The following is a 14989-nucleotide window of genomic DNA, read 5'->3' as shown; positions in this document are numbered from 1 at the left end:
ATTTTCAAGTTTCTACTACACAATCTGTCCTTAAAAACAGAGACCAAAATGGCACACATTTGAGGTTTTTCCTAAGCTGCCTTTCCAGTGGACTTCAAACTAAGTGAACAAACCCTCAGCCAAAAACTGAAGGAGCTTCACAGACTTAGCCTAGTCAGGATTAAATGAAGTATCTGCAACATGCAATGCTATTTTAGTCACTCAGCTATATTAATACTACCAATTCTGGCTCCTAGTCACCAAACATCAACAATAACATTTGGGTAAAGGCTATTTTCAGCTAATACAAGCACAATTGTCAATTGCAATTAAGTTAAAGATATGTACAGGTTTAGCATACATTGTTAATGGTGACAAAGAGGTTGCTTTTGCCATATTTAATGGATTTACAATTGTTGGTTTTGCAAAAATGTTGGCCGCTACTCTGAAGTTCTGATGTGGATATGCTGGTATTGGACTGGGATGGACAAAGCCAGAAGTCACACAACATTAGGTTATAGTCCAACAGGTTTAGTTGAAATCACAAGCTTATGAAGTACTGCTCCTTCATCATTTCACCTGACGAAGGAACAGCACTCCAAAAGCTTGCGATTTCAAATAAATCTGTTGGACTATAATCTGATGTTGTGTGACCTCTTTCTCTAAAGATCTACATCCATTCACTCCTGACATCATCACACCTCCTGATCACTTTTTTCAAATCAAGTTTTGTCCTTCCAGATCAGAAAGGTATCCATTACTTTTTTCATATTATAACAAGGGATAAACCAAAAAAAGATCAATTTTCTACCCAACGTTTACATAAATCACTTGAAAATCATCCTCATCAATTTAAAAATATGGTAATAGGAAGGATGAGTGTAAATCGCAAAATGTTAAGATGAAAAATATAAACATCCCTTCAGTTTCTAGTCGCAATTTAAATTGTCACAAACACAGTGGTTTGTTATTTTATTCTATTTTACAGTACCTTGTTATAGTTGGAAATTATTTCTGCCCTTTCTTCTGCAATTAATGTCTCTAGATCTTTCTTCATGTCAAAAGCTGAAAAAGAAATGAAAATCATTAACACATATATATATATTTTAGACTTACTCTTGCAAATTTGCAAAACTGTAAAATTGAGCAGAGGATTTTTTTTAAATGAACTACCAAGATGCACACAAACACTGAAAATGCCTCCTAGATTGAGCCATGTACTGATTTCATACATTAAATTGAGATCAAACCTCTCATTTCTTAGCATAATCATGAAAAAGAAGTTGGTCCGGATTTTGATAAAGCTAGAGCCTTCTCATTAGTATCATCCTTTATAAGCACTTTGTCTGTGTAACTCACTTCATTTTTGATGACACACTCTATATTGCTTGCACATCATGGGCTGAATTTTATGCTGGGAGTTGCGAACCTGCCATTGACATAAAATCAAGGGCACAAGTTTGTTCATGCTTGACCAGCTTGCCCCACGCAGTGGTATTTAGGATGTTAACTGGTTTGAAGTGGGACCACTGCACCATCTGGGAGGAAGTCCCACATCTGGAAACTGTTAACTGACCATTCAAATGGCCAGATGATCTTTCGTCTCAGTAGGGCAATTGTGGCTGTTAATTATTAAATCAGAGACTATTTATCAGTGAACCAGCCTCCCGTAAACTACTGAAAGTATTTGAAGAAGGAATACCGAGAAGCACAAGAACCATCACTGCAGATGCTGGAAACAGAGACCACTGAATTACTTTCCCAACTATCTGTCCATCCATTACACCCATGTCTTTTTTTGTGTATGCTTGTGCGCAAGTATGTCCATGTGCATGCACAGGGAGTTTAGGGGATTAGGGTTTTAACTAATAAAGCTACATGCCAATATTTCATCATTTTTTTATTTGCAGTTAGCACCTGTTAACAAGAAATAGTATTTGTTACCAGTTAAGTACAGCAATTGGTCCACACTTTCTGTCAACCTTGGTCTAAGAGACAGGCAAATTGTGGATTTCTTTTTCTCTACAGAATCTTTAACTTTTGTTACTCTAGAATTAAGGCAGAGAGACAGAGGAGTGTAAGAAAGGTATCCCAGAACTCGAGGCCTAGGCAACTGAAGCCACGGTTACAAATGCAGAGCAATTAAAACTTGGGACAGTCAAACAAACACAGATAGCTCAGACATTTGAGAGGACAGAGAAAATTACAGAGCCAGGAAGAGGGATTTATAATTAAGGATAAGAATTTTAAAATCATGATATTGTTTGACCAAAGTTCAATGAGAACACAGGTGATAGGGGAATGGTACTTGGTGTGAGCTGTGACACAAGCAGCTGAGTTTTGGCTGACTTCAAATTTACAGAGGATAGAATATGGGAGACCAATTAGGTGCACTGGAATATTCAATTCAAGAGATAATGAAGGAAGGAATGAGGATTTCAGAAATAGATGAATTGAGACAGGCCAAATTTAGCTAAACTTATGGAGTTGCAAATAGGTGGTCTTACTGATGAGCCTGCCTTGAAGAAGTTTTCCTCCTCTCTCTACAAGAATCTCAGGGAGTCCCTCTCCCACTGCAACTCCCAGATCATTTCCTCTGCTCTGACTCTATGCTACTTTCTCCCCTCCCTCACCCTCCTCATTTATCTCTCCACCCTTCAGGCACTCTGTCTGTATTCCTGATGAAGGGCTTTTGCCCGAAACATCGATTTTCCTGCTCCTCGGATGCTGTCTGAACTGCTGTGCTTTTCCAGCACCACTCTACTCCAGAAGTTCATGTCAGAATTAAATGCAACCTCAACAGTATGAACAGATGCCTTCATCTCATGCTTGGAAGGAGAATGGAATCAGTCACGAGGGAAGAGAATTTAGAGCAGGGACCATAAACAATGGACTCATGAGAGATGAAAACAAGGCAGGGACACTTAAATTGAGTGAAAAGCAAAATGTTAGTTTTCATCCGCCATTGCATATCTGACTATTAAGTTGGGGACTGATTGCGCTTCCTGCTGGCAAGCAGCAGGAATTTTTTTAACATACTAGCATGGCATGTATGCTTATTACTAAAACAAACCACCAGGTTTACTTCTACCTTTGGAATAAAGTACGCAGCAAGTGGGAAATATGTGCTTGGTTAAAGGTAGCATGCAACAGGTAAGGAAGTCTTTTTCAAGTGGATTTATACTGTGAAGGAGTTGTGTTTCTTATAGGGACAGCTTTGTTGATTCCTGATGAAGGGCTTTTGCCTGAAACGTCAGTTTTCCTGGTCCTCAGATGCTGTCTGACCTGCTGTGCTTTTCCAGCACCACTCTAATCTAGACTCTGATTTCCAGCATGTGCAGTCCTCACTTTCACACAGCTTTGTTGAAACAGGGGAAAGGAGGCATTGATACATCGCGATCAGGTGGTTGCTGAAAGGGAAATGGGGCTGACCAAGGAAGGGAAGAAGAGAGATGGCCAGACAACAAGGAAGGTCAATATCAATAGACAGTAAATGACTGTGGTGAGATCAAGTTTTATACAGAGAAGTTAAACAGCGAGAAGGAGAAAGTGAGGACAGCAGATCAGAGTTCAGAGTTCAGAGTGTGGTACTGGAAAAGCACAGCCAGTCAGGCAGCATCTGAGCAGCATGCTGGAAAAGCACAGCCGGTGAGATCCGAAGGGTCAAGGGCAACGTACAGGTGATCAATGACAGCTCTATTTAAATTTGGCACCATGACATGTCATCCTATGAAGCAAAAGTGGGCAGGCAACTTCATGTCCAGCTCCACTGCATTTTTGACTGGGGCCCTCAGCCTGCAGTTAAAAATTGACTGGCTGTCAGATGACTCCATCTGACTAATTGCTCTGCCTTAGAGTGAAAATCCCGCAGACCGTCAGTGCCATCACTGGGAACTTTGAAATGAAAAGGAGATTTCCTCCAATAGAGAAAAGCTCTGCTTATCCTTTCCTGGATGTCTGATAAACAATCTGATAAGTTAAGGACAGTGGAGACATTAGGAATGGTGATGGTGAGATAGAGCTGGGTATCACCAGCTTACAATAAGACTGACACATTGCCTTCACATGATGTAACTGAGTGGCAGCATATAGGTGTGAAATAGTAGAGGAAAAAGGATAGATCCTTAGGGTATAACAGAGGCAAGAGTTTGAAGGAGGAAGAGTATCCATTGTAATTGATTCTCTTGTTATTCTTAAAAAGATAAGCAAGGAACCAGGTACTGCAGACCCATTTTATTGGATGGAAGTGGAGAACCACTGGAGGGTATGATTAGCCATGTCAAAGGCTAATGACAAGTTGAGAAGTATGAGTCGTCAAAGTTTACCATTATCACAGTCGTACAGGGTATCAGCTGTATAGTATTGTGGGAGTGGAGGGATCTAATTCAAGGAATTCAAAAAGTCACATGACACCAGGTTATAGTCCAATAGGTTTATTTCAAATCACAAGCTATCGGAGTGTTGCTCCTTTGTCAGGTAACTTCACCTAACGAAGGAGCAATGCTCTAAAAGTTTGTGATTTTAAATAAACACATTGGACGATAACCTGGTGTCATGTGACTTCCGACTTTGTTCACCTCAGTCCAACATCAGCATCTCCACATCAAGGAATTCAAAGGGAGCTCCACGAAAAATGGGAATGGATTTAGGAGACGACAAGACATTTAAAGATTTTCAAATGAAAACAAGTTGGAGATGGGATGGGAGTTGAATGTAGGAGTTCCTCAGGTAATGTCAAAGGCTCAACCATTTTCAGCTGCATCAATGACCTTTCTTCCATCATTAGGTCAGAAATGGGGATTTTTAGTGATATTTGCACAGTATTCAATATCATTCACAACTTTTCAGGTACTTCTCATGTCTATATGCGATAGGGGCTAGACAAAATCCAGGTTTGAGCTGATAAGTGGCAAGTAACATTCAGGCCACACAAGCACCAGGCAGTGACCATCTTCAACAAGACAGTACTGTTGGCACAGACCAGAAACTGAACTAGATCAGCCATACAAACACATTGGCTCCAACAGCCGATCAGAGGTGAGGAATTCTGTGATGAGTAACTTACGTCCCATCTTCCCAGTAACTCTCCAGCACCAACAAGGCTCAAGTTAGAAATGTGGATGAATTCTCTTCACTCGCCTGGAGGAGCATAGCTTCAACAACACTCAAGAATCTTGATATCATTCAGGACAAAGAAGCCTGCTGTTTTGTAACCTATCAATCATCTTTAATATTCGTAACCTTCACACAGAGCATGAACCATCTACCAGCTGTACTTCAATAATATATCAAGGCTCCTCTGGCAACACCTTCTAAACGCAACATCCACTACTGAGAGGCACAAGGATAGCAAATGCATGGGAAAACCACCACTGCAAGTTCTTCTCCAAGCCACATGACATTCTGAGTTGAAAATACATTCCCCTTCCTCCATTATTGTTGGATCAAAGTTCTGGAATTCGCTTCCAAACAACATTGTGGGTGTTCCGACTCCAAAAACTGCAACAGTTCACCAATACCTTGTCCAGGTCAATTAGGGATGGGCAAATAATGCTGGCCTACCTAATGATACCCCCATCCCGTGAATTAATTTAAAAACAGGGTTCTGCAGAGCCAAAGCATGCAATCATTAACACCTTGCACCACAGGGAATTCTACTTTCTTGTCAAAGCCACAAATATTCCTGTACACTCCAGTGTAGATAGCCACTGTGATCTTCCAAATGCTGTGATGGATGGCATACGATGGCATTTTTGCTAAAGTCTCTGGCTGCTCTTTGGAAAGATCCAAAACATAGAAATTGAGGTGATGGCTTTCATGGCCACTGAAAAGGCCCACATAGCCTTGAATATTATGACACTAAGTGCTTACCCAAGCACTTTTTAAAGATTCTGAGGTTACCAATCTCTATTATTCTCCCAGCAGTGCATTCTAGACTTACATCACCCTCTGGGTGAAAATGTTTTTCTCAACTCCCCTCTATGCCTCCAGCCTTTCTCCTTAAGGAATGTGAAACCTAAACACTCAAACAAGAGAATAGATTGATGACTGGCACATCCATTCCAGGAGCTGCAATGGGTGCTGATAAAGCAAGTCAACAGCTATTTGCCATGCTTTACACGTCAGGTTTTCATACAGATTAGTTTCTGGATTGTGAAAAGGACGGTTGGGAGCATGGATTTTCTCACATCGAACAATCCCATTCATATTTCTGACTGAATACATCGAAGAATGAATGGGAAGGAAGAGCTTGAAATGCATTAGGCTCACTGCATCCAGACAGAGTTCAGAGAGATGGCCACAGTGGCCCCTGAGTTGGGTTTTCTGGGACGTTGTCCCAGTTGCTTTGTTAAATAGCCAATCTTCTAGCCTTCACTTCTTTTCAAAGGACTGGAGATTTAAATAATTTCACAGCTTCACAGTTGTAGAAACCTTGTCCACCAGTCATGAATATTTACATCTCCTTCATCATGAGTCTCTCCATACCAGGGATCAACCTTGTGAACCTTCTCCGGACTGCCTCCAATGCCAGTACATCTCTCCTTAGGTAAGGGGTCCAAAACTGTTCACAGTATTTCAGCTATCACCAGGTGCCCGCTAAGACGTCTATGTCAGGAATTCTCTGTCTCATTTGCTCATGGTTGGTAGATGGATGGGAAGCTGCTTGTTCGGTGAGATTTGCAGTTAATGAAGTTGTTAACAAGCAATAATCCCCTTTAATAGGCAACTCACTACTCCCTCGTGAGAGTTTCACCTTGACACTTGGAACTTAGTTAAATGATGTTCACATTGTAGAGAATGATCTTACTAGCCTTTTCAAGTGATTTTGTCACATATCTCACCATAACAAACACCAGTCAGACAGCTCAGACGGAGGCAGTCACAACTCTAAGGCTGAATTTACTTTGCTGTTGGACCCATGCAGGGCAAGCTACCCCCTGCAGCCAAGAATCATACCTTAAGAAGAAGTCAGTGACAAATGCTTCCACTTCAATCACGAACCACAAGATGCAGGCCATAACGTTCATATTAGAACTTGACCATTTAGGCCAGAAATAAGAAAAATTTGTGCATTAATTGGGACATTGGAAAGCTCCCCAGAAAGACTAGGGATTCAGGAATGACTAATATTTTTGGAGAGAAATAATTATATTTTTGTTGGTTAACTGAATAAAAGAAAATGCAGCAAAACAGAATTAATGAGACTGAGGTATAGTTCAGTCATGTTGATTTATTGAGTGGTGGAACAAGTTTGATCGGCTAATCTAGTTCTTGTCTTCTACCAGTTACACTATGAATGACAGTTATGGGCAGATTCGCATATGGGACAACTTGAGAGGCATTAACTACACAAATCTGTAATTTGGTTTTCAAATACTGAAAGAAAAAAAAAACAATTTGGGCAGAAAGAATAAAATGAATTCTCAACTGTTACATTAAAATGGACGACAGTATAATAATAACTTGTACCTCACATTGTCACTCACCTCACCCACTTCCTAAGTTGTTACAAATAACACTGATACCAGGCAGTCCTGCAAAAACACCAGAAGGTGTTCCTATTATAATGATACAGTGCTCATTTACAGTTGTCAGAACCATTATCAAAATGGGAGAGTAACAAATAAATTCACATTTAAACTTTCATGAACATTTGTTATTATACTGTATTCAGGCACAAATAGATTAGAACAAGTTTTATCACTCAAACGATTAAATTATTAAGTCCTTAAACAAAACATTCCATTGCCTTCCAGGCTTGTATTCATTTTTAAAAGAACTCAGTATTTTTGAGGATCTGATTTATTTATAATGGGTCAGTGGCATCTGGCTGTAATTGCAAAGGGTAGAGAGAGGGACAGTTCAGCAAATAATAAGGAAGTAATTATAGATACAACACAAAGCATTTAGAGACTTGCTGTTTTCAAGTGTTAAAACTTCAGAGATGGAAACCGTAATTGAATTGCTGAAAAGGGAGACATTGTTGAACTTCTTGTCTTGCACTCTTCAGGACATAGAACATAAGAGCATAGGATTCAGGAGGTGTAGTAGTAGGATTCAGGAGGTGTAGTAGTAGTATTCAACTCTAATTCTTCAAAACTAGCATCTGGCCTTATTTGGGTGCCCAGCCAATTCAACTATCCAATTAGACTTCCTAGTTCCTCCATTTCAGTTTTGGAACTTGCTGCCTCTTTTTGTGAAGCCCTAATCTGATTAATAGCATTTGGGATAGAATTTTACTAATACCATTACTGATGCAAAGTGATATTTGATCCATTCTGCCTGATTTCCAATCCAATGTACTTAGAAAGCCCAGAAGGCTGACTTTCAATTTTGAATTCTGCTTTTACCCCATCTATGATTATGTTTTCAAACTCACTGTTTCTATCCCATAGAAAATCATCCAAATGCATCATAAAAAAAGCCTGAAAGCTGCCCCTTCTAATACTAGTAAAGCTTGGCAGGGCCTGATTTTAACTCAAGACCTTTGTAAAAACAAACATTGTCAATAATCTTCTCTGGGCTTCTTCATTACTTAAGCCTCTCTTTTTCTTTTATAATGAGGCACATCTCCCTGACTGAAACTCAGGTCCGATGGCCTGCTGAAATATTTCTGAGACTTCAGTTGTATTGAAAGACTTTCTGTCTGGCCACAGTGTATTCAAATATTCTGAAAAAGTAGAATTAATTGTACAGGCTACCCAAGCTGGGAGGTGATCACTTATTATGGTCTTATGGTCTTATTACTGATGAAACTTTAGGATCCCTGTCAAAAATGAATGATACGGTCTATATCGTCCCACCATCTGCAATTTTTTTTATGCAGATGATAATTTACAGTTAGATTGATCTGTCAAAATTTTAAGAACTGTTCAATTTGTGCACCATTCCTTTCACATATCCCGATTGCTGAAAGGGCTTTCTGCTACCGTATGTATGACTTTTATGCTCATATTGTGGGTGGCACAGTGGTTAGCACTGCTGCCTCACAGCGCCAGAGACCTGGGTTCAATTCCCGCCTCAGGCCACTGACTGTGTGGAGTTTGTACATTCTCCCAGTGTTTCCTCCCACAGTCCAAAGATATGCAGGTCAGGTGAATTGGCAATGCTAAATTGCCCGTAGTGTTAGGTAAGGGGTAGATGTAGGGGTATGGATGGGTTGCGCTTCGGCGGGGCAGTGTGGACTTGTTGGGCCGAAGGGCCTGTTTCCACACTGTAAGTAATCTAATCTAATATTCACATACAATTCAATTCAATTCAGAATTCCTCTTTAGCAAGCTCCTCTCATTATCAGTGAGAAATATTGTCCATTGTCGAAGTCCAGTTCCTACTTCTTTTCCATCATGTTATCTATAATTATTTTCTTCCCTTTACTGTGTATTTTTAGTGATTGCCAAAATCTGGTTGCCAAAAATATGCAACGTAAAATTATCTTTATTCCCTTTTGTCCCATACCTTTACATCCATGTCCTCAATGAAATCACTTGCTAAGGGCAGACTTACTTACAGGCTATGCTAGTGTCCTTCAAGTTTCTTTGACAAATCTCAAATCTATCACTTATCTACAAGCTTATCGCACTCCCAAACCCATATTTATATATCGTTTAACAACAGTTTTAACTTTTTAGTGGATGGATATGTAATTTTAACATAACTGACTTTGTTTTCTAAATTTTCAACCCCAACATAATCTCTCCACTACAGAAATTAAAGAAGTTACGTTCTATTTAAGGAATACAAAGGACTGAAGGACTAATGTCCTAATTATGTAAATTGCAAACTCTCAGACTTTCCAAATACAATAGCTTTGTCATTTTCCATATCCAGTTTTATTTATGTTTTATCCATTGTTGACCGACTTAATAACAAAAGGTATTGTCATTAGACACTATATCCATGCTAATTGTTATGAAGATGTATGGGTGTACTGTACCTTTAAGAAAGTTAAAAGCAACAGCACCACCTGACAGAACCAAATGTTCTGAAAAAAAATGTAACATTTGGTCAAACAACTCAATTAGCTGGTTGCCTGAAAACGACAAAACAGATTCGAATTAGGCCAATCAGTTTAAATTATACTCCCAAAAATACCCAACTCCAATCCAGTTTGAATTTAGTATATTGACAATCTTAAAAGCCAATGACACAATCTGATGCTTTGGGGATATAAGACCGGGGAAAATTGAACAGTTGAGCGGAGAACTACCAAGCCACCAGCACATAAAAAGACTGCCTGGAAAAGAGTTCTCTTAAAAGGTACCTTTGTCGATCAGTAACCTGTGAAGCAGAATCCCCAAGAAGAAGAAAAGAAGACCGAAATACAGAGAAGAACCGAAAGCTGCCTGGTTTTGAGATAACAGGTTTTGTTTTGTAAATCGTAATTGGGGGAGTTTTATCAGACTAGTATTATAGAAGGGAAGGTAAAAGATAGGTTAGAGGAAGGAGTTGTAAATAACTGTTAATTATTCTATGTTATATTTTAAGAAATAAAGTTGCTAATTTTTACTTTTACTTGTTCTTGGCCTATCGAATTTTCACAGATTACTGCACGGGATAAATCTTTTCTGTGTTGCTGGTTTTAAATCAAGCAGGAGAGTTTACCCCATGTCGCAACAGTTTGGGGGCTCATCTGGGATTTGAGCTGGTTGAGACGGATTTCAATAGATTTGGGGATACAAAAATTCCAAAAGGATTTAAACATGTTAGTGTCCTAGATCTTTAAATAAAACATAGTTGAGGCAATTTGTTTACTTTCGGTGACTTGTGGTTGAGTAAATTAAAAATGAGAGAAATGGCTCTTAAAATTGCTAAAGAGGTTCTGGGATTTTAAGATGATTCTCAAAGTTGCAAAGAAAGTTTAGAAGGAAAGAAAAAGGCCATACTTTTAGAATTAGCAAATAAGTTAGATTTGGGTTTAATGAAGGACAAAAGTAAAGCTGAAATATTATGGGAGTCAGTCAAACACGAAGATGTGTCAGACGTAGTGCAGTAGATGTAGAAAGCCTTAAATTACAATTGAGAAAAATGGAGTTAGAACATAAGCAAAGGGAGAGAGAAAGGGAAAGAGAGAGAGAAGAAAAAAGAGAAGGAGAGGGAGAGAGAGGAAAAAGGGGAGGGGATCAGATTGAAACTTGCAGAGTACTGCCAGGCCTGGATAAAGTGGATGCGCAGAAGATGTATCCATTAATATGTATCCATTAAGATCAAAGGGCACAGCCTTATAGTGAAGGGATGACCCTTTAGAACTGAGACTAGGAAGAATTTCTTCAGCCAGAGGGTGGTAAATATGTTGAATTTATTACTGCAGAGGGCTGAGCAGGCAAAGTCATTTACCGTATTTAAGACAGAAGGGGATCAAGGATTATAGGAAAAAGGCAGGAGAATGGGTTTGAGAAACATATCAGCCATGACATGACAGGGGGCATAGATTTAAGCTAATGGATAAGAGATACAGAGGACATGTGAGAAAAGCATTTTTTACTCAGAGTAGTGGGAATCTGGAACTCATTGTCAAGATAGTAGAGGCAGAAACCCTCAACATTTAAGTAGTATTCTGATGTGCATTTGCAATGCCAAGGCATCCATGGCTATCTGCCAAGTGCTGGAAAATGGGATGTTTTTGACTGACACAGACTATATAGGCTGAAGGGCCTTTTATTATTCTGCAGACCTTTATTATTCTAGGACCCGAAACAGAAGTGAATTATGAAAGAAAAATACAGTATTATTATTGTTTATTATTTGACCATGTCCAATAGATACAAAGCTTTCAGTCACAAAGCAGAGTATACCAGCCATTTCATAGTAATGTGTCTGTCAGCGAACAAAATTCTAAATTCAACTGGCCTTATTTTGAAAAGTTCATTCATGGTGTGTTCTGAGCCAGATGATTTCATTTTAGAGCAATATGTTATTTTCATGCTCACCATTATAGAGTCATAGAGATGAACAGCATGGAAACTGACCCTTCGGTCCAACCCGTCCATGCCGACCAGACATCCCAACCCAATCTAGTCCCACCTGCCAGCACCCGGCCATATCCCTCCAAACCCTTCCTATTCATATACCTATTCAGATGCCACTTAAATGTTACAATTGTACCAGCCTCCACCAGTTCCTCTGGCAGCTCATTCCATACACGTACCACCTTCTGCGTGAAAAGGTTGCCCCTTGGGTCTCTTTTATATCTTTCCCTTTTCACCCTTAACCTATGCCCTCTAGTTCTGGACTCCCAGACTTCAGGGAAAAGACTTTGTCTATTTATCCTATCCACACCCCTCATAAATTTGCAAACCTCTAGAAGGGCAACCCTCAGCCTCTGACGCTCCAGGGAAAACAGCCCCAGCCTGTTCAGCGTCTCCCTGTAGCTCAGATCCTCCAATCCTGGCAACATTCTTGTAAATCTTTTCTGAACCCTTTCAATTTTCACAACATCTTTCCGATAGGAGACCAGAATTGTACGCAATACTCCAACAGTGGCCTAATCAATGTCCTGTACAGCTGCAACATGACCTCTCAACTCCTGTACTGAATACTCTGACCAATAAAGGAAAGCATACCAAAAACCTCCTTCACTATCCTATCTACCTGTGATTCCACTTTCAAGTAGCTATGAACCTGCATTCCAAGATCTCTTTGTTCAGCAACACTCCGCAGGACCTTACCATTAAGTGTATAAGTCCTGCTAAAATTTGCTTTCCCAAAATGCAGCATCTCACATTTATCTGAATTAAACTCCATCTGCCATTTCTCAGCCCATTGACCCACCTGGTCAAGATCCTGTTGTAATCTGAGGTAACCCTCTTCGCTGTCCACTACACCTCCAATTTTGGAGTCACCTGCAAACTTACTAACTGTACCTCTTCTGCACGCATCCAACTCATTTATGTAAATGACTAAAAGTAGAGGACCCAGCACCGAACTTTGTGGCACTCCACTGGTCACAGGCCTCCAGTCTGAAAAACAACCCTCCACCACCACCCTCTGTCTTCTACCTTTGAGCCAGTTCTGTATCCAAATGGCTAGTTCTCACTGTATTCCATGAGATCTAACCTTGCTAATCAGTCTCCCATGGGGAACCTTGTCGAACGCCTTACTAAAGTCCAGATAGATCACACCTACTGCTCTGCCCTCAATCTTCTTTGTTACTTCTTCAAAAAACTCACTCAAGTTTGTGAGACATGATTTCCCATGCACAAAGCCATGTTGACCATCCCGAATCAGTCCTTGCCTTTCCAAATACATGTACATCCTGTCCCTCAGGATTCCCTCCAACAACTTGCCCACCACCGAGGTCAGGCTCACCGGTCTATAGTTCCCTGGCTTGTCCTTACCGCCCTTCTTAAACAGTGGCACCACGTTTGCCAACCTCCAGTCTTCCAGCACCTCACCTGTGACTATCGATGATACAAATATCTCAACAAGAGGCCCAGCAATCACTTCTCTAGCTTCCCAGAGAGTTCTCGGGTACACCTGATCAGGTCCTGGGGATTTATCCACTTTTAACCATTTCAAGACATCCAGCACTTCCTCCTCTGTAATCTGGACATTTTGCAAGATGTCACCATCTGTTTCCCTACAGTCTATATCTTCTATATCTTTTTCCACAGTAAATACTGATGCAAAATATTCATTTAGCATCTCCCCCATTTTCTGTGGCTCCACACAAAGGCTGCCTTGCTGATCTTTGAGAGGATTCTGGATTAGTGGTGCTGAAAGAGCACAGCAGTTCAGGCAGCATCTGAGGAGCAAGAGAATCGACGTTTCGGATATGAGCCCTTCTTCAGGAACGCCTCCTCCTACTGCCCCTCGACCATGACCCTGCCTCCCACCACCAAACCATCATCTCCCAAACCATCCATAACCTCATCTCCTCAGGGGATCTCCCATCCACCACCTCCAACCTAAGTCCCACAAACCCGCACCACCAGTTTCTACCTCCTGCCCAAAATCCACAAACCTGACTGCCCCGGCCGATCCATTGTCTCAGCCTGCTCCTGCCCCACCGAACTCATCTCTACATACCTCGACACGGTCCGGTCCCCCTTAGTCCAAGAACTCCGCACCGACGTTCGGGACACCATCCACGTCCTCCACCTCCTCCAGGATTTTTGCATCCCCGGTCCCCAATGCCTTATCTTCACCATGGACAACCAGTCCCTGTACACCTCCATCCCCCATCATGAAGGTCTCAAAGCCCTCCGCTTCTTCCTTTCCCGCCGTACCAACCAGTACCCTTCCAATGACACCCTCCTTCGACTGACTGAACTGCTCCTCACTCTGAACAACTTCTCTTTCCAATCCTCCCACTTCCTCCAAACCAAAGGAGTTGCCATGGGCACCCACATAGGCCCCAGCTATGCCTGCCTCTTTGTAGGATATGTGGAACAGTCCATCTTCCACAGCTACACTGGCACCACCCCCCACCTTTTCCTCAGCTACATCGATGACTGTATCGGCACTGCCTCGTGCTCCCACGAAGTGGTTGAACAGTTCATCCACTTTACTAACACCTTCCACCCCGACCTCAAATTTACCTGGACCGTCTCAGACTTCTCCCTCCCCTTCCTAGACCTCTTCTTTTCTATCTAGGGTGACCGAATCAATACGGACATTTACTATAAACCGACCGACTCCCACAGCCACCTAGACTACACCTCCTCCCACCCTGCCCCCTGTAAAAACGCCATCCCATATTCCCAATTCCTTCGTCTCTGCCGCATCTGCTCCCAGAAGGACCAGTTCCAATACTGAACAACCCAGATGGCCTCTTTCTTCAAAGACCGCAATTTCCCCCTCAGGCGTGATCGATGATGCTCTCCACTGCATCTCCTCTACTTCCCGCTCCTCTGCCCTTGAGCCCCGCCCCTCCAATCGCCACCAGGACAGAACCCCACTGATCCTCACCTACCACCCCACCAACCTCCATATACATCGCATCATCCGTCGTCATTTCCGCCACCTCCAAACGGACCCCACCACCAGGGATATATTTCCCTCCCCTCCCCTA

At 41.4% G+C, this 14989-nt stretch overlaps 1 protein-coding gene across 4 annotated transcripts in view; it reads right to left on the bottom strand.

The window, feature by feature from the left end:
• LOC140493623 (uncharacterized) overlaps positions 1-14989 on the bottom strand; it is a 250415-nt gene that overhangs the window by 159515 nt on the left and 75911 nt on the right. For 3 of the 4 annotated variants that reach the window (XM_072592261.1, XM_072592258.1, XM_072592259.1), the window contains exon 3: positions 971-1044. Coding sequence is in view for 3 of the 4 variants with exons in the window: in XM_072592258.1 (XP_072448359.1) it covers positions 971-1036 (66 nt within the window). In the remaining variant the exon portion in view is untranslated. Of the gene's footprint in view, positions 1-970; positions 1045-7466; positions 7515-14989 lie in introns of all 4 variants that reach the window. The other variant, XM_072592260.1, reaches the window with a different exon arrangement.

Source organism: Chiloscyllium punctatum, chromosome 22 (assembly GCF_047496795.1).
Source record: "Chiloscyllium punctatum isolate Juve2018m chromosome 22, sChiPun1.3, whole genome shotgun sequence".
NCBI lineage: Eukaryota > Metazoa > Chordata > Chondrichthyes > Orectolobiformes > Hemiscylliidae > Chiloscyllium > Chiloscyllium punctatum.
The sequence above is the reverse complement of the archived record's forward strand: the minus strand, read 5'-3'. Positions and strand labels throughout refer to the sequence as shown.